The following is a 21180-nucleotide window of genomic DNA, read 5'->3' as shown; positions in this document are numbered from 1 at the left end:
ACCTTAAATTAAAATCTGATTTTAACCCTAAAAGCCTGATCATCTATCACGCTTGTTTACTCGACAAGTGAGAAGAAAGTGAGTAACTATTATATTATCTCTGTATAATGTAATTTTGGAGTGTGAAGAATATTATTCGGTATTTGCGTATCTCGTTTTTTTTTTTCTAAAATGTATATAAAATTTATTCATTTTGTTTTTGAAAGTAAGACGTTCAGTTGATAATTTGAGAAACTCATTGAATGCAATAATCCAACTGAAAAAATGAGTAAACTTATTGGAAAAATGAAATATCCATTAGAAAAACGGAAAATTTTGATTTGAAAGTGAATAAAAAGTGATTAAAAATGGAAGATACACGATTAGGCTGTTAATTTATTTCGTTTTTTAGTTCAAACGCTAAATCTCATTAGAATCGGAATTATGTGACCGAGCTCTGATTAGATGAAAAAATTTTGTAATCTGAGAGCTTAAATTTAAAAAAAATTTTTCGATAATCTATTAGCAGGCTGATCTGAGGCAACACCGATTTCAAAATGGAAGACGAATTTTTAGCCCTTAGCGCTCTGAGGTAAGAAAACCAAACACGAATCTATGTATATTTCAACAAACTGGAATCTACACTGAGGTAAAAAGTAAAATTACACTTTTTTTGCTGAATAAGTCAAACTGGCAAATAAAATTTGCATATAGGGTGTTCATTCTATTTTGGTGAAATTTTCTAACCTATAGAATTTTTCTTTTATTTTTTATTTCTCTAAAAGTTTTTTCTATAAAAACTTATTACATTTTTTGATGAAATACCTAAGAACATTTTTGTAATATGAAAACAAAACATATAGTTGTGTGTTTCTGTATAGGAAATTATAAAAATTACATATATTTTGTTTGATTATAAACTAAGATAAAAAGCTAAAATTTTATTATTTTAGTTGATAAATTAAAAAAGCTTTTTGTTTAAAATAATTAATTAAATATAATTAAAAAAAAAATGTGCAATATCTTCATTGTTTTTCATACAATCGTATGCATGGAAAATTTTAGATACGTGGTGGGTTTTTTCTATAACGTTAAATCAGGTCTCACACCAAGTGTTTTATAATGTTAAAAAACTTAATTTTATAAATTATCTAGAATGAATTTTAATCATAACATTAACATTCAACTTATTTGAGTATAAATTTTTCAGCCGTTTCTATAAATTAAAATTGATTGACTTTTGAAAAATGCTTTCCTTATTTACAAGAAATTTTAAGTATATGTAAATATTCGAAATTAATGAATTAGCTCTGTACTCGTATTTGTGTTAGAAAAAATTTATTCAAAAATTTATAAATTTGTATTTAAGTTCATCTAACAAATTTTTAAAATTGTATTATAATTATTTTTAAATTGATTAATTAAATTTCAAAATTTCACCACACCAGCATAATAATTCGAATACCTACACGCATATACGAGTATACATAATATTAAAGAACAAGGTTTGAGAAATTTAATTAATTAAAACCTTTAATTAAACTTAATATTTCTCATTATTAATGAAATTATTGATTATAAAAAAAAATTAAGTTAATAACGAATCAATATTTTAAAAAAAGCACATTTTATTTAATAAGGAAACTGTTAATGTTTAAAAAATATAGTTCAAAATTAAGAATAATAAAAAAAGAGAAAAATATTTAATAATAATGAGAGTATGTAAATAAAATCAAGAGAAAATAATATATTTCCAAAAAACTCCAAATATGATTTGAGATAATAATTTTGTAGAGTATAAAAGAGAATACTCGTTAACACTATATCAATTAATTTCTTACTGCATTGTTTTAAATAAAAGTGTAATTGTGCATATTTATTCTAACATATGGCTTATTTACACCTTTATTTTTAAAATAAATGTCGGATCCGTGACATTACCCAATTATTTGTTTTTGTTATATTATGCTTGGTGGAACTAATTTATTGTCTCTTAGTTTGTTTTAATAAATAATCACATATTTTTCCCTTGTTATTCAAAAATTAAGGTAAAATCAGGGTCAAAAGAGCTTCAATCAAAAGAGCTTAATCCATTTTTTTTTAACTAATTTCAAATCAAGAAGAGGGCCGAATAGTAACTAATTTTAGATTCCAATGGAAAATACTTTATAAAAAGTTAACCTTATTACTTTACCAGAATTGTTTTGAATTTTAAGTCACCCTTACATATGGATTAACAGTGAGACAAAAAAATGAATGTCATCTTAAACTATAATAAATTTGTTGAATGTCATAGACATCATGACTAATTTTTCAAATGTCATAGTAGAATTTTGAAAACAAATTTTTATTTTTGAAAAATTTTTTTTAGGGTGTAGACCACCAATTTCTTCTGTTTAACAATAATTTTTTTTAATTGTTAATAAGATAAATTATTTTGAATTTTGTTTTGATATTTACAATTTAATGTTAGCGTATATATTAGTATGTGCTAAGAAGTTTGTATGTATATAAATGTCAAAAAACTAAATATTTTATGTGTCAGAAAATATTTCCTTTAGAAATCATAATAAACACCTACATATATTTTACAATTATGCACGTGCGACTCCTATATTCGAAAAAGAACAATATTCTTATACAATAATACATATAAAGTAAAATAGCGTGAAAAAAAATAAAATATTTAAAATATTTTTTTAAGGCATTTTTTTTAATAATCAAATGGAAATTTTCCTTATTTTTTTCTTTAAGTTTTCATTTAAGATTAATTTGAATTATCGATTTGCTTTAACATTATTGTGAGAAATTAACATGAAAATATTATGAAAATTGAATGTCCTTTTATTTATTGAAAAAATAAACAAAAAAAAATTATAATTAGATTAAGTTTATTTTCAATGGCTTCTTTTATACTATTGTAATCCTGTTATAATATAGTAATAATGAAATTAATAATTATTTATAATTTTAATTTGTCCGAAAAAAATACAATTACGTGCTTTTGAACATTAATTAAAATATTATAAATTTATTCTTTGTATATGTATGCGTAATCATAAATATGTAGTAGGATACATGACTATTGTTATACTGTAAATTAAATTGGTAAAATCTATATACTTAGCCATGTATCTTATTTGAATATTGTTCCCAAAATAATTATGCGACCTTCCAAATATGTCGGAGTAATGAATTAATTTAATGTTGTTACCAAGGCATACAGGCAGAGATTATTAAAAGTGATTTGTGATTGGAGATATAAGAGTTAAAAAAGAACAAAAAAAAAAAAAATACAAAATATTTCGAAATAAGGTCGCTCGTATCCATTTATCGAGATCTAAAATCAATTACCCCAAAGAGTTCTTAACTTATTTTAAATTTAAATTTGAATCAAATTTTGATTTTCACACAATATACTCGTAATTGAATAACCGTTCCAAAATTTCAGAAGTGGTAAGAATTTAAATTTAAAATAAGTTAAGAACTCTTTGGGGTAATTTAATTTAGACCTCAATAAATGGATAATAAAAATATGTAAAAAAAACTTAAATATACCTAACATATCTAAGTCAAATTTAATAAGTCTTCATTTTCCTATAATTCGAAAGTAATTCCAAAATGCGTACAATAATTTGAAAACTTATTTATTTTTTTTATCAAAAGTTATGGCCAAACACTAAAGGCTAGGCCAATAACTTCAATTTGACTCTACAGAAATCCTAATACAATTGGATAAGCCAATTTGTATACATATAGTTCAATTTGAATTTGAATTAAGGTAGATGAGATTTTAGTTTAAACTTTTAACTTAATTTAGTTAAGAATTCAATTCAATAAGATCTTTAAGTGAGGGGGAAGGAAATCATTTCAAACATAAAAATATGAAAATCAGTTCAACCGTAGAATTTTTAATTGGAACAAAATATATGTTTATTAAGTTTTTCAAAAAATTCAGCCAACAAAAATAGCCCTTTAGGTTACAAAGATTCGCACATACAATTTAACTATTATGATGGTTGTCAGTTTTGGTCAGTGAAACAGAAAATTAAATCTAATTAAATAACTATGTATTTCAATTTTCGAAAAACTTATTAGAGCATATTTTAAAAGTGATATGCTATTATAACAAATGCCACGGTATTAATTTTCATTTCATATTTGCAAGCTTTAAAATTCAATGTTAAAAAAAGGTTGTATAATGACTAACGCAACATTTTATCGAAATTTTGTTTATTTTTTTCCATTCAGTAAATCTTTAGCCGTCATAATTTATAAAATCAACCAACTTTTTATTTATTAATGAAGCAAAATTTTAGATTTAAGTTTTTTTCTTTTGGCAACGAGCAACATTTAAATTTGAAATGTAAATATTTTTTATCATTTCGTTTTGTTATCTATTTTAATATTTTTAAATTGTTTTGTTGAATTTTCAATTTTTTAATTTTCACATTTAAAAATAAAATTGAAATTATTTTTAAAAATTTATACAAGGTTTCCAATTTTTTCCGAACTAGACGTTGTTCTTGTGAATTTGTAACTAAGTTTTGTAAGTTTTTAGTTTAATAAACGTCCGCATGGAATTGAACAAATTCAAATTCAAACGCGATTGTTACACAGAAGTTTAAGTAGGCTGTACATATACTCCTATTTACTATTTAATGTTCATTCAAAATACTGTGAAACTGTGAGACCAAGGTGAAAATATAAATTTGTATGATTTTTGCATTAAAAAATAAATAGTTTATTGTTATTCTCAGTTATTCAGTGTTCAGTTTAGGCTCTCGTTCTCGATTCTCTCTCATAATCTCACGATATTGTGTTGTGTGTTGTGATTTGAGATTGTGAATAGGTCTTGAAGAAAAACATACTTTCTATCTATATCGCTAACAAGATATATTTGATCAATCATACTTTGTAATTTATTTATAATTTTAAGTGAGAAATGAGAAAAATTGAGAAGATATCAACATTGGAAACTGTTCACAAACTTGTCAATTTTATATTGGTTCTTTACACAAAGCTCAGAAGTTAATATTACTTAACATGATAACTGCATAAGCTAATATTATCTAAGTAATAAAATTTAAATTTAAAATCCCGTTTTGTTTTCCATAGTACTTTTTAAAATTGTAAAATCATACAATATTTATATATACATATACGCAAATGCACATATACGCACATTATGCAAACGTACTGTAAAGTAGTATACATACATGCATTTGTACTTGAAATTGTGATTATAAATTCGTCGGTCTTCTTTAATATATCAAAAATATATTATAATTAAAAATTATTTTTATTATTAAGAGGAAACCGCTATATTTTGAGCTTATGATTTTTGTAATGTAATTATGCTTGTTTATTTAATTAATAAATTAAATAAAACCGACTCTTAGTATATTTATTTATTTACTTTTTGTTTTAAGCATTACTGCCGCCTATTAGTGAAATTTGCTCCGTTATTGAGTGTGGTGTATTTCGAAGTATACAAAATTAATTTTGATATCGTCATTATGAAAAACTGAAAGTGCTTTGTATTTTAAATTTCTTATTTTATTTTTTAAATAAAATTAAATTAAAGCATAAATTCATGATATTGTGAAAATATTAGTGGGTATTTTCTTAAAATTCGATGAGAATGTCATTATTGTAGTCATTTATTGTGTCTATATTGTCATCTATAATGTCAATTCAACTGTTTATTATTATTTACAATTACTGGCACTAAATTTTAAATTAAAATACAAATTTATATACATATGAATTATATTAAAATAAATATTAACAAATCAAATATAATAAAATTGGTTAGAATTACAACTAGTTTTTTATTATTAACTCATTTAACATGCATACAAATATACGTACTTAAATTATATATAAAGCTTAACTATTATATACATACAATATATATACATAATCACTGTGTATGCATAGCAATAACAATATGATTTAAAAAAAAAACATGAAAAAATAAATTAATTCACGTACCCACGTGCTTTTGAATTGTATATAAGCCGGCATGCCGGTTATTTTACAAATATATTGTATACATACATATATATATTTTTTTTAAATTTTTTCAAATTAAAATACACGCTTCCATGTCAGTAATGTGGTTGGCATGATACACGTTGTATATCTTTTCAATTTAAATAAATGAATTCATATCACAATAAAAAAACTGGTTGATTTAATTCTAAATAAATATACAAAATAAAATAGGAAAAAAACCATTTTTTTTAATGGTTATTCAAGAGTAGAACAGTAAAACTCAGATTTAAAATTAGTATTGATTGTACAAATTAAAAATTACTTTGTTAGAGTTGACAAATGTGATAACGATAACTCGATGCTCTCGTTTTCTTTTTCGTCTGTCACAGACGTGCAGTATTGTAGTAAATATTAATTGCAAAATGAAAAAACAACGAAGGAACACCATTTTAATTTCAATCACAAACAATCCCTTTTGTCGATCATTTTATATAAAAATAAGAGAGGGGGAAACGAGGAGTGATTGAGAATAATTTTTTCTAATTGAGAGTACTACACTTAATGTAGTAAAGAGGTGCTCATAAACTAAAATGTCAACTATGTATATAATTCAAATTTATTTTTTACTACTAAAATATTAAGGTCATTTATCATAATAAAATTTTACCAAAATTCAATTTCTATTTAGATAATATTTTGGAGTAGTTAAATTCTTATATACACACCTAATAAAATCGCAATCATTTTGATTTTAATATACTGTGTCAAATGTACTAATTAAACTAAGATCATTTTGATTAGTATTACTGAAAATACAATGAATATTTTATATGTTACATTATCAAAAAAAATTCAGATAAAAATGAAAACTGCACATTTAATGTAAATTTCAAAATTTATTTATTAAAATTAATTGGCAACTAAGGGGTTAAATTCTTAAATTTTATCATCTTTGTATAATATTTTGTCTAAGACCTAATTATTTCGATTTAAATTATTCGGCAATTAAAATTATACCCTATCGTCAAATAAATCAAATTGAGTTTGAGATTGTATTTAGATAAACGTAGGAACGCCTTATTAATTTTCTATAAATATATGTGCTTATTTCAAATCTAAGTAGTATATAATATACTCGTACATATAATATATAATCTACAAAAAATATCCGTTAACATAAAATATAAACCTACATGTATATTAATTGATTTCAAATATAATTGTGGGTTTCATTTTTGTTATTTTAATAAAACAGTGAATATAAGTACAAAGTGGTAAGAATAATTACTATTTATTTAAAAAATTATGCGGTTATACTCTTGTTTGTGTATATTTATGTATTGTATATGTGCAAAGAATAAATCGCATGACTAAATTATTATGCATTTTTCCTATACGAAATTGAATTAATTTCTTAGTTTTTTTTTTGTTTTCGAAAATATGTTGAAAGCACAATGTGTAAACAAAGTGTATAATGTACCAAAAACTTTAACCTACACGCATCTGAAAATTTATTCATAATATTTTCTTCATCGAAAATGGAGCTGAATTGAAAAGATGGATAAAATACAAATTATAGAATTTAATTTTTAAAATTTATAAAAATTTTTTTATATTAATTCATTTTAGGCGTAACCGTAATTTCAACATAAAAGATATTTTGAATTAAAAGATGTAGAGTTCTAGTAGAAGTAGATGGTCGAATACTATAAGTAAATATTGAATTGAAGCCAATGTGTTAAATATTCGAGTTCGCCAAATTGCATTGCAAACATAATTTTATTAAAATTTTTAATGTATAATAATTATAAACTTTTAAAAAAAAATTCAAAAAATTATTCAGCTCATATTTAAATAAGTTTCATTTGCATAATATGTTTTTTGTAAAAATACATATTTAGCACAAAAATAATAATACTTATATATAAAAAACATCTGTTTTATCTTTTGACCGTAAATAATTTTTACGAGTGCATGTGAAAATTATGCCAACTTATCAATATTAATTTGCTATACTTAAAGTAAAAATAGGAAAATTTTTACAATTTTTTTGCAAAACATGAAAAATAATAACTTTTATATAAAATTAAAAGAAAAATTTCTGTTAAAATAATTAATGAAATTTTAAAAATTATTATTGAACTTGAGTAGAGAGAGCGAAGAATATTGACAAGTCCACAATATGAAATATTGACAAGTCTACATTGAAAACTGCTTTCTTCTATTACACTTTTTATTAAAATTTGAAATTCTTTATTTTGTTATTTTATAGTAAGTATCAGATTCAGATTAAATGTGATCTGATGAAAATCTTATATAATCTGATGAAAAAAGGAAACTATCTGATTATGATTTTGTGTGACATTCTTAAAAAAAAATTATTATGACGGAAAAAATTTTTAACACTACTGTCAAAAGTTTGACATTAAATTATAAAATGAAAACTTCAAATTCACACCCATCAGATTTTATCTTACAGATTTAGTATGAAGTGCACAGTTGGCATTTAGCAAATAAATTTTTTTAATATTTTTTACTAAACTTTTCTTAAATGCTCTTCATTTTTAAATAAAATCATACATATTCATTATATTACACAAAATTATTTGACGAACAACAAAAAAAAAAACAAGTAAAAACGTTTCAGTCGGTATGAACCGATTGAATTATACCCTGCACCTTTCATTGTTGTATAGCAATTACTCAAACCTGTGAAACCATTCTATAGAAACTTCACCGATATGTCTGACCTATAATTGGACACACAACTGCCAAGTTTCATGAATCTAATTTTATTACTTTTCCAAATATTTAAAATAAGCTTTTGGACTTGTATGGGAGCCACTCGAACCTGTCAAGCAATTCCACCAAAACTTCAGAAATATCTTTGACCTATAATTGGACACACAACTGCCAAGTTTTATGAATCTGTCTTTATTATTTTTCCAAATATCTAAAATTAGCTTTTGGAGTTGTATGGCAGGTACCCGAACCTGCCAAGCAATTCCACTAAAACTTCGCAGGTATATCTGATCTATAATTGGACACACAACTGCCAAGTTTCATGAATCTAACTTTATTACTTTTCCAAATATTTGAAATAAGCTTTTGGACTTGTATGGGAGCCACTCGAACCTGTCAAGCAATTCCACCAAAACTTCGCAAATATATCTGATCTATAATTGGACACACAACTGCTAAGTTTCATGAATTTGACTTTATTATTTTTCCAAATATTTAAAATTAGCTTTTGGAGTTGTATGGCAGGTACCCGAACCTGTCAAGTAATTCCACTAAAACTTCGCAGGTATATCTGATCTATAATTGGACACTTAACTGCCAAGTTTCATGAATCTAACTTCTTTATTTTTTTAAATATTTAAAGTAAGCTTTTGGACTTGTATGGGAGCTACTCGAACCTGTCATGTAATTCTACCAAAAATTCAGAAATATCTTTGACCTATAATTGGACACATAACTGCCAAGTTTCATAAATCTGACTTTATTATTTTTCCAAATATTTAAATTAAGCTTTTGGACTTGTATGGGAGCCACTCGAACCTGCCAAGCAATTCCACTAAAACTTCAGAAATATATTTAACCTATAATTGGACACATGACTGCCAAGTTTCATGAATCTGACTTTATTATTTTTCCGAATATAAAAAATTTGCTGTTGGGGTTGTATGGCAGCCACCCGAACCGGTGCAGCTATCCCATTATAATTTTTAGAGCATGTGTAGAATATAATTGGACACATGTATACAAAATTTTAAATTTATAGCTTTATTAGTTTTTGAAATATTTAAAATAAACTCTTTGAGTTGTATGGCAGCTACCCGAACCCGTTGTCCGAATTAGTCCAATAACAATAGGGTTCGTCCTTGGCACAAAAGAAGCAACTTGTGAAAGTTTGGTGTCGATTGCATTATTCGTTTTTGAGTTATCGTGCGATCGGACGGACGGACGGACGGACGGACGGACGGACGGACGGACGGACGGACGGACGGACGGACGGACGGACGGACGGACATGTCTAAATCAACGCAGAATTTTACGCTGAGCAAGAATATATATATATGTCCATACCGCAGGTGACTCCTTCAAGTAGTTACAAACTCCATACCAAAGTTAATATACCCTTCACGAAGTGCAGGGTATAAAAACAGACAATCATTTTAAAATTGACAAATTTAATTTCTACTCAATCATAGATGACATTCTTAATATGTACAGAAAACTTGACTTTTCTCTATTAATTGATAATTAAAACTCTCTATTTTTATTATCTCTCAGAGTAGGTAATTATAATCGGAATACCGGAGTTAAAGTAATGCTATTACATTGAAATACGTGTATACATAAAAATCAAATATGCAACCATAACTAAATACTCGTATTATATCGTAAACAATATAAATAATTGAATATATTCATACATATAAATATATGCAAACGCAATTTTCGTTAATTTTACTAACAAAACACGCATACATACATATGCATACATTTTTAATATTAACTTTTTTTTAGTTATAAATTTGTGATAATATCGAAATTATGTAAAAAAAAATAAGAAACAAGTTGTGTAAGTAAAAAAGTAATTAAATAAGTATGTACCTCATATGCATTTTATGTATCTACCTTTTATGTACATATATAACAGTAATGTACATATGAACATAAATATACATGCAAAATAATATTAAAATTAATATTAATAAAAAAATAAAAAAAAAAAAACAAAAAGCAAGTAAGTTACCTACATGTAGGACAGCTATGTTCATATACATACACATACGTATATAAAATAAATATTTTTATACCGATTATTTTTAGTAAAATGACACGTCAATATTATTAAATAAATTGTAAATTGTAATTATTTTTCACTGCATGCAAAGCAATATTATATACATACATATATTATTGAGAAGTAGACATATACACATACGCATTTATAAAACATAAATATTTAAATATGCATACATAATTTTTTTTTCCCATTTCGATATAGAACTTTTTTTCTTCTTCTAAATTCATAATTATAAAATTATTTAATAATTTTTTTAAAAAAATATTTTATTTAAATACAGTAGAATTTTTGTGTTTTTAATTATGTATAACAAAATAGTATATTTGTAATAAAATGAGCAATGACTATTGAAAATTGCACTTAGTAGTTCCACTTTCCACACTTACATAGTATAACACCTAACATAAAGTATGTGTAACGTAAGTATAATTTTAAATTTATATAACAATTTAATTAACACAATTTTTTATAATATATTTATAACAATTTAATAATATATGTATAACAATAGGACGACGATATAAGCACTTACTTAAAAAATTTTTGCAATTTATGTTAAAAAAAAAAAAAATAAACCAGTCGAACACAAAATTATTGTTATTATTCAAGTCTTTCTAAAATTTTTGTTTTTTTTTTTTTTTCAAAAATATTTATTTACATAATTTTATCGATTTAAATTCAATTATCGTAAACAAATATGTTTATTTTTTCTTATTTCGATACAAATGTGCTAATTAAAACGAAAAAATAAGAACAAAATTATTTAAGAAAAAAAAAAAACAGAAACAAAATTATCATATGATCTGTTAAAATTGAAGTTGAAGTTGAGATTGGAGTTATTACAAAATAATGTAATGTAATGTTAACTTAATGCTTAATATGTAAGAGTAAAATAAATGTTAATTAAATAACATAACATTTTGAAAATGCAAATGTAATACAAGAATTAGATTATTCGAAAATTATAATATAAAATTATATAGTTAGGTACATAAATATATATCGACGGCTCCATATATAACTATTCTAAGCACACTTACAATAAGAGTTTTCCCTGCTTCTTATCGTATAAGATATCGTAAAATTTATATTATATTTGTTTACTTACATTTAGATTGCTTGAAAAAAATGCAAATTTTAACTAAAGTTGTAACAATAATTAAAAAATATTAAGTTTTTGTAAAAAGTGTTACAATATGTATGTATTTTCATACAAAATGCATTTGTTCGAACTCTTCTTAAATTTTAAAACATTACCTTTCATCATAATTCTATATTTATACATGAAAAGCAATATAAGCGAATACTCTAACATAAACTAATATCACATACAGTTTGTGGAATGTTTTTTATTGTTAATATTAAATACCTACACTAAAAATGTTATTTTGTTCGCGATTGTATGACGATTTACAGTGTAAATTACTATTAAGAAAATTATTTCCAATATTTTGCCTTCCATTTCATTGCGACATTATTTTTTGCTCTCCTCAAAACCTATGTTTTTGAGATACAATAGTTGTACCCGGAACCGTTGATATATAAATATATAGGTACATAAATAATTTTGATTATTTTATGCACCTGTAACTTGCAGCCAGTAGTGTAGCAGTTAAGTTATACATATGTTGTAATATATGTATTCACAAAAAAACTCTATATATTTTCAATATTAGAATTTCGAAAATTCATTTAATATTAAGAGAAAAATATCGTTTACAAAATTCTCATAATTAACACAATAAAAACAAAAAAAAATTATTTTTAATTAAATAATAAAATTTAAAAATTCTTTAATATGCATGTATGTATATAAGATACAGTTATAATACTACACTAATTTCATATTCGAAATATGTACATTGTATGAGTATGTATGTATGTATGTCAACCAGTCAACTTTTATTTTTAATAATTTTCTTTTTCTTTAAAACTTTCTTAATTTTTGAATTACATATATAATAAACGTACACACAATATCAATCGGTATTTGTATATATAATATATATTATATCTATATATGTACATACTCGTACATAATATCAAGAACTTGAATATATCTAAATAAACAATGTAATTACGTCTATATAGAAAGTCAAAAAAAAAAAAACCGAAGATAAAAAAGCACGTTTTTTCCTTTCTTGTTTTACTTCATTTATTTGCTGGCCTTTATGAGAGTGCCGTACTGCCGTGGTGGCGTAACTATAGCTAACAAAATAATAATAATTTTATGCATTACAAAAAAAAAAGCAGCAACAACAACGAAACGAGCGGAAAATTCGAAAATTGAAAAATCACAATAAAATTCACAACAATAAAAAAACAAAAAAAATAATAAAAATGATCTTGTCAAACATACCAAAAAACTTGTTTTATTGAAAAATATTCTTGAATTTCTTTTGTTGTTTTTTTTCGTTTTTTACTTTGTAACTTTTTCGAAAATACTAAAATTAAGAAAAATTATAAATTTTATTTAATTTTCATAAAATTTGTTTTTGTTTTCCTTTTGTATTTTTAAATTTTTTAATAATTTTTAATAATTGAAATTTTAAAAATTAAAAACTAATTAATTATTTTTTATATTTTCTTGCATTATTTTATTTTTTACATGTGTACGGCTTTACTATAAATATAATAATTATTTTAAGTTATTACTTTTTAAAATTATTTTCCACAATTTTTTTTAAGTTTTTAATATTTTTCCCAATTTTCTTAAACTCCTTTTTCTTGTAGTTCTCATAACAAAAAATAAATTCTTACTAAATGAAAAATTTTTAATGAAAAATCATAAGAATAAAATCAAAATCATGGAGAATAAAAAAAAAATTTCAACAATATTAATATATTTGTCATGTACGTGTGTATGTATACATGGATATATTGTTTTACTTAAGTAATATGTGTGCGTGCACTTGTATATTTATATAATATAATATAATACATTTTATATGTTACGGTGAAATTACTTAATTTGAAAAATTTGGAAAATAATTTCATTTAAATTATAATTGCAATTTAATTTATAAGTGTGGCTGTTATCATTGTCATTAAAAATTACTAAAAGAAAAAAACTACAAAAAAAAAAAATTAGTAAATGATAAAGAGCTGCTCATTAATTTTTTTTTTTAAATAGAGGTACCGATTTTTAATAGCCACATAAAATTACAATGCCCAATGGTAACTATTTTTGATAGTTCAAGTTCATTTTTCAATGATGACAAAAATGTGAATGATGGAAATTATCAAATCGAAAATGCGTTGAAATTATGGAACAGTTAAAATTATGAGACAGTCGTTTCGGAGTGCGAACGTTCATCGAATCTGTTATTTGATTGAAAGAAAAATAGTAATACCACGAGGAGAGAAGAGGTCGATGTCCGATATTATTACTATCTACAAAATTTATAATGGCTGTCAAATATCGAAAGTATGGAAAAGATTAATTGATTCGATTGAATCGTCCAAATTTGAGATTTTTGTTTGATGTGCTTACTGAAATTCGTCTAAATATGGCAATGTTTTTAAGTAATGGGAGTTATATAGCAATGTTTATTTAATTTGACAAAAAAAATTTTATTTGTATACCAATAATATAATGTATTTCGTGCCGAACATACGGAATTTAGCAAAGCTGTTTTTAAAGTTAATTTTTTTTTTGTTTTAAAAAACTGAAAATTCGGAAATATTTGTACATTTAAATTTATTTTATAAAATATTTTTAAAGTAAATGTATGTATATTGTGCGATTATCTGGCTTTAATTTGCACTAAATCGCACTTCTTTAGAAATTATATTCATTGAAAAAATTTTAGCAATCTATTTTATTTGCCTTTGCCGTAACATAAACATCATATTGGAAATATAAAATTGATGGACTTAAAATGGTAAAAATTTTTTATTATGGTGAATATGGTAAATAGAATGAGAGTGAGTAAAGTTAATAGGGAAATTAAAAACAAAAAAAAAAAAAAAAAAACAAAAAAGCTCCGTTGTTCTTTTTGAATTTAGAATATTTAGATAGTACTCGTAAATAGGTGAGGTACTTTAAATTTCATGCTCTTATGATAAACTTTATTGGGAAAATAATATATGTATATGTATTTAGTGCATTACATACATGTACGTATGTATGTTTGTAAGCTTCAACGATAAGATAGTTATTCTAAAACGAAAGATGCTTCTTGGTTTACTTTTGAGCTAATTAATTTGAAATTTCTTAGATTCTCGTAACATGTATTTGAAGTCAGTGTTAAAATATTATGTGCTAAAATATTATAAAATTCTCATCAATAGTTCACTGATTAAGCTAAAAAGTAAGAGATTAATTTCTCTCTAATTAGCGCTCTCTTTCTTAAATTAGAAGATTTTCATAACGAAATAAATTAAACAATAAAAGTTTATTGTGAATGTTTAAAGCCACAATTAAGTTGTCTACTATTGAAATTACAACAGTAGTTCCCTATAAAAGTGGTGATATGTATATTCCCGTTGTTCAATGTTACACCCATAATTCAATAATAATTTATATTGTCTAATACCGTTAATAATATTTAGTTAATTAAGCCGGGCTTAATTTACAAAATTTATCGGCCTTAATTTACAATTAAACCGAGTTAATTTTCCAAATTTTTGTCAAAAAGAAATATGAAAATTGGAGTTTAACTAATAATGAAATTGGAGGACTGTTTAAATTATAGAGGCCATTTACTTGACTTTGCGTTTAATTTTAACAGAGATTGAAATTAATAATTAATATTATTTTTTGAATAAAACTGCATATTATTATTTGAATAATTTGCATATTATTATTTGAATAATTTTATGTGCAAAAGATATAAAAATATAATAATATTTGATAACCTTTGTTTCTTTAAAATGGGTTGCTCGTGTTCTATAACAATCATGTAATTGGATTTACAAGAAAATTAACCGGGAATAATAAGGGTACAAGTTATTTTAATAATAAAATAATTATTCATTGTCCAAATTTTCGAAACTTGCTGTTTAATATTATTTAAAAATAATTATATTTGCATTTCTTTAATTACTTACAAATAAATAAAAAATGTGTTATGAAATTTATTGACCAAACACCATATCTTCATACTTATTGTATTTATAAGTAAAATTTCATGTAAATTAATACTAATTAGAATATTATTAACTAAATCGTTTTAATTCTGTCTTACCTTCATCATTTATGAATCATAATAGTGTTAAAAAATAAACTAGATTTTCATTTATTTAAACAAAATAAAAAAAAATGAGTAATAAGATAACCCCCATATACACACAGATAACCCTATAAAGAAAATCGCTCTGCAAACTAAGTAAAATTAAAAAAGATTCTGCTACTATTTAAATCTACAATAAGATCAGTATACTAAATCACACGGATAGCAATCAAGTTGATGCGCTTTACATTGAATATTTTGATTAATTTTCTACGAAATACCATTTTTCATAAATTAAGTAGTTTAATTGTTTCTTTTATTTAGTATACAGGTTCTTTTTCATAAGTGTTTTTTAATTATACTCTTCATGATTGGTCTTTTCTTTAATCTCAATAATCATTTTCCAAGTTACTAGTATAAATCTAAAACACCTTAAAATATAAAATATTTTTAATTCGATTTGTTACATTCATAATTTTATCCATAAAATAGTGAAAAATGTCCAAATTATGGGGTGGTCGTTTTAATTCAACAACAAATTCTGATTTAAATAAATTAAATTGTAGTTTACCAGTTGATTCTAGATTATTTGCTGAAGATATTGATGGTAGTAAAGCATATGCAAAAATACTTAAAGAAGCTGGTGTACTTACTCCAACTGAATGTAATGATATACAAAAAGGATTAGAATTAGTACGATATGAGTGGATAGAGAAATTAATTAAATTACAAGATACTGATGAAGATGTTCATACAGTTAATGAAAGACGTTTAATTGAAATTATTGGAAATGTTGGAGAAAAATTGCATACTGGTCGTAGTAGAAATGATCAAGGTAAATTTAAAAAAAAAAAAAACAAAATAAATTAAAAAAATAATTATTGAAATGCATATTAATTTTTTTTTAGTAATAACGGATATGAAATTATGGATGAAAAAAGCTGTTTCAGAAATAAAATTAAATTTAAAATTATGTATGGGAGCGCAAATAGAAATAGCGGATTTAAACGATGAGGTTTTAATGCCTGGTTACACTCATTTACAAAGAGCACAACCAATAAAATTTTCTCATTTTATTTTAAGTCATGCATTTGCATTGCATGAAGACTGTTTACGTTTAGTTGATTATGAAAAAAGATCAGATATCTTGCCATTGGGTAGTGGCGCTTTAGCTGGAAACCCATTTAATATTGATAGAAATCTTCTAGCAACATATTTAGGATTTACAAAAATTACTCAAAATAGTATGCATGCTGTTGGTGATAGAGATTTTATAGGTAGCTTTAAATTTCCATAGAACAATTAAATTTGTATTGTCTATCTGATTTGGTTAACTTTAATTTTTAGTTGAGTTTATTTTCATATTAAATATGATTGGAATACATTTGTCTCGTTTGGCGGAAGATCTTATATTATATGCAACCAAAGAATTCAATTTTGTACGTATATCAGATGAATATTCGACCGGAAGTAGTTTAATGCCTCAAAAACGTAATCCAGATAGTTTAGAACTTGTTCGTGGTTTATCTGGTAAAATATTTGCGTCATTATCCGGTTTAATGATGATTATAAAAGGGACTCCGTCTACTTATAATAAAGATTTACAAATGGATAAAAGTTTTGTTTTTGATGGTTTTGATTATTTAAAAAGTTCCTTGAATGTTATAACTGGTGTTTTAAAAACATTAAAAATAAATAAGGAATGTATGCTGAACTGTTTAAGTTCAGATATGTTAGCAACAGATTTGGTATTAATTTTAAACTCTATTTTGGTGACTTTTTGATTTATTGAAATATTTTAGGCTTATTATCTAGTACGTAATGGAACTCCATTTCGAACAGCACATCATACAGTTGGGCAAGTTGTCGCATATGCTGAAACTCTTAACACTGATTTGGAAAAACTAAATATGGAAGATCTTTCAAAAATTGGAGATTTTAGATCGGATGTTAGAAAAGTTTTTGATTATAATGCGAGCGTAGAACAGTACGATGTTGTAGGTGGTACTAGTAGCTCATCAATAAGGAAACAAATTGAATATTTAAAAGAATTTTTAAAAAATTTTTAATAAATTTTAAAGCTCTTGAATAGAAAATTTAATTTTCTTTTTTTTATACATTTGTAAAATGCATATACTTAGATAGATAGGTACTTTAAAAACAATCAACAATTAATATTTATCTTTTCTTATTGAAAAAGTTTACAGAGTTCACAGCATAATCTGTACAAAGGTAAACCAACTACAGTAAAATAATCGCCCTCAATGCTTTTAATTAGACAACCACCAATCCCTTGTACCCCATATCCACCAGCTTTGTCTCTAAAAAAATTAAAAGCTTAAATAACGTATTGATTTTTAAAATAAAAAAATCATATTACAAAGGTTCTCCTGTATTAACATATGATTGAATTTGTTCCTTCGTTATATCACCAAAAGTTACTTTACATGATTCATGGAATTTGATACTTCCTTTTGAATGTTTTATAACTACACCGGTATAAACGACATGAGTTTTACCAGCTAATCTTGAATAAAAATTGATTCGATAAAAATAACTTGTTCAAATAAACTACAATTAGACTCTTACTCTGACAACATTTGAAACGCGATTTCAGGAGTCTTTGGTTTTCCAAACATTTTTTCATTTAACGTAACCATAGTATCAGCTGCTATCACAATATCCGGTGCCGTTGAATTTCTAGTAAGCCTATCAAAAACTTCTATGGCTTTCCCATTTGCAGTTTCTATTACAAAGCTTGCAAAATCTGGGAATTCTTTATAATCTAAGTTTTCCTCAAATTCAGAAGGACATAACTCAACTTCAAGGCCCTAAAAAACGGAAGAATAATATAATAATTGACTAAAAACTGAAAAAAATTCTTACAATATTTTTAACTAGTTCTTGCCTTCGAGGTGATCCACTTGCTAATACAATATGTTTTGCTTTTAATAAGTGTTTTATTGGACCTAACATTTTTTTGCGAGTATAATAATTTCTATTTAATTTTTGAAATTCAAAACAAAAACAACATTGAAATTCATAATATTTTGAAGTTTCAATTAACGTCAGTTTAGTGTTCAACATCATTTTACCATTGTTTAAAACGTCAAAATGGGTGAAATTTGTAAAGAAGCGTTTATAAATTACTTAAGTTAATTATTCTAAAATTTATATTATAAGATAAATTTAATCAATATTGTGGTTGATAACACACAAATAATTTTATATTAAGTAATTTTTAATAAACTAATTTCCAGACTCAATTTAATGAAAACAAAATTATTACATTTGCTTTTCACATTAAAAAATTTTCATCATCAGATTTTATAAATTCTACTTCTTTTTATTTTTTTAAATGGCATAAATATGTAATATATAAATGGACATTTTATTTGTAAAAATAAAAATTGTCAAATTATTTTGAACTAGCATTTCCGGCATTTCCTAATACATAAATGAGTTTGCTTCAGATAAAAAAAACCAATCGAACGACTATTCTGCAACATTTTTTTAAAAACTTGGCACATATTGTTTCGACTACACATCAGATTTCCAACATATTCAGATTTAAATTAAGAATCAGATATAATCGAATGTGTACAAGACACCTTAAATCCGTTCCTGCCAAAAAAGTCAAAAGTTTGAATTACAAATTACGACATATCTTGAAATAATTACTGCACTGTACCTCAAAGCCACATTATTGCCGTTCCGGTGAAGATAATTCTTTCATATGGTATTGTTTGTAAAGCGACGGCTTGTCAATTTTTATATTATTTTTTGGTTCAACCCTAATAGTAATGCCACATATTAAAAAAATGTAAGTACATAAAAAAATAATTTGAAACACATGGAAATTTTATAAAAAATCGCCAACATCTTCTGTAATAATTGAGTTCTCCTTAATACATTTTGAAAATTTATTTAAAGTGTTTGAATTCTAATATCAATTTTATTCTAATATTATTTTAATATTTAGCCTAGATTGTATTTGATTATTATTTCTTATATGTTAAACTACCCAAAATTTATATAATTAAATGCATTATTTTTATTTATACATATAATTTATGTATAAAATGTTCTCGTTTTCCATTTTAATAATATTATATATTTAAAATAATGTAGTAAACACACTACCTTATTAAATGACATATTAAAAACGATACACGTTATCATTATTTTAAAACAAAAAAAAAGTTGTGGTGGAATGGTTTTGTTTGTTGCTAAGCCGCAGATTTCAAGAAATACAAAACTTCAAAAAACTTCAAAAAAGACAATAGATTTTCAATTTTTCATTTTTTTTTTTAGTTCATTTTGGATATCCTGTAGCGAAACACTTGTATTTGACGTGTAAAGCGCAATCAGCAGCATTTTTTTATTTTAACTCATCTGATTCCATTTATTAAATGTGTGAAAATTTTATCAAAGAATAAAGAAAAAGTAAAAAGGTATTCAAGTATTTTAAAATTGAGTTGAAAAGAAGCTTATCTCTAATTACGGAAAGAATTTAATTATTTCCAGTTAGTAAAGTTCTGAAAATTTAAAAAAATATTTGATAAAAGAACGGCGGAAACCACAAATCCATTGGAATTTTTTTTTATCGAATTCTCTGAAAAGAAAAGTAAAAATTTTTAATTTTTTTTTTTTTAAATATTGTAGTAGGCATAATCGAAAAATACCGAAAAAATTTATTGAAATTTGTAAAAATTTTTAAATATTTTACATTTTAATTTCATTTTACAAAAAATTAAGGAAAATTTTTAATCTATTTTTTTTTTTTTGTCTTTTTCGAAAATTTATTTTGCTATTTCGTTTGGATATAAAATGAACATCAGCACCACCACACCACACCAGTGAAAGTGTAAAAATTTAAAGAAAAGAAAAAAAAAAGGAATTAAAATTTAATTGTGCAAAATTTTGAAATTAAAAGCAAGAAAAAAAAGGGCGTCCCAAGATATACAGAAAAAAAAATTCATTAAAGGAAAATTGAAAAAAATTTAGTGAAAGTTTTTTTATTTTAAAAAAATTTTAATTTTTTTTGTACTTAAATTTTTTGATAAAAAAATTTCCTTAAGATTGTAGATAAAATTTTTTCTAGTGTATAAAAAAATTTTTTTTTAATCTTCAATTTATTTCTCTATTTATTTTAATTTTTAACAATATTGAAAAGTACATATTTATATTGTATTTTAATAAATTACACAC

The 21180-nt window shown here is 24.0% G+C and overlaps 3 protein-coding genes across 4 annotated transcripts in view; 1 reads left to right on the top strand and 2 right to left on the bottom strand.

Moving 5' to 3' along the window:
- LOC129609430 (CD63 antigen) overlaps positions 1-13527 on the bottom strand; it is a 28341-nt gene extending 14814 nt beyond the window's left edge. Inside the window, exon 1 of one of the 2 annotated variants that reach the window (XM_055521335.1) lies at positions 13451-13527. The gene's annotated coding sequence lies outside the window, so the exon portion shown is untranslated. The remainder of the gene's footprint in view (positions 1-13450) is intronic. The other variant, XM_055521336.1, reaches the window with a different exon arrangement.
- Positions 13528-16155: 2628 nt separating this feature from the next.
- On the top strand, positions 16156-18082 carry LOC129609443 (argininosuccinate lyase). The gene is made up of 4 exons (XM_055521356.1): positions 16156-16804; positions 16878-17246; positions 17317-17717; positions 17772-18082. Exons 1-4 carry the CDS (start codon positions 16468-16470, stop codon positions 18036-18038), a joined length of 1374 nt encoding a protein of 457 aa, XP_055377331.1. The 5' UTR covers positions 16156-16467; the 3' UTR covers positions 18039-18082.
- LOC129609444 (dTTP/UTP pyrophosphatase) lies at positions 18046-19007 on the bottom strand. The gene is made up of 4 exons (XM_055521357.1): positions 18856-19007; positions 18559-18800; positions 18350-18496; positions 18046-18290 (listed from the first exon to the last, which is right to left on the bottom strand). The coding sequence occupies exons 1-4, from the start codon at positions 18943-18945 to the stop codon at positions 18158-18160; spliced, it is 612 nt and encodes a 203-aa protein (XP_055377332.1). The 5' UTR covers positions 18946-19007; the 3' UTR covers positions 18046-18157.
- Positions 19008-21180: the final 2173 nt, after the last annotated feature.

Source organism: Condylostylus longicornis, unplaced genomic scaffold (assembly GCF_029603195.1).
Source record: "Condylostylus longicornis isolate FDR11 unplaced genomic scaffold, ASM2960319v2 ptg000039l, whole genome shotgun sequence".
In the NCBI taxonomy this organism is placed as follows: Eukaryota; Metazoa; Arthropoda; class Insecta; order Diptera; family Dolichopodidae; genus Condylostylus; species Condylostylus longicornis.
The sequence above is the reverse complement of the archived record's forward strand: the minus strand, read 5'-3'. Positions and strand labels throughout refer to the sequence as shown.

What these genes read in the sequence shown, in the direction of transcription:
- LOC129609443 (XM_055521356.1), top strand. Translation starts at nt 16,468, where the DNA reads ATGTCCAAATTATGGGGTGGTCGTTTTAATTCAACAACAAATTCTGAT. An exon ending in TGGTGATAGAGATTTTATAG is followed by an intron (nt 17,247 to 17,316) that starts GTAGCTTTAAAT and finishes TTTAATTTTTAG; the next exon opens with TTGAGTTTATTTTCATATTA. An exon ending in ATATGTTAGCAACAGATTTG is followed by an intron (nt 17,718 to 17,771) that starts GTATTAATTTTA and finishes GAAATATTTTAG; the next exon opens with GCTTATTATCTAGTACGTAA.
- LOC129609444 (XM_055521357.1), bottom strand. Translation starts at nt 18,945, where the DNA reads ATGTTAGGTCCAATAAAACACTTATTAAAAGCAAAACATATTGTATTA. An exon ending in AAGAACTAGTTAAAAATATT is followed by an intron (nt 18,801 to 18,855) that starts GTAAGAATTTTT and finishes TCCGTTTTTTAG; the next exon opens with GGCCTTGAAGTTGAGTTATG. An exon ending in GTTAATACAGGAGAACCTTT is followed by an intron (nt 18,291 to 18,349) that starts GTAATATGATTT and finishes TAATTTTTTTAG; the next exon opens with AGACAAAGCTGGTGGATATG.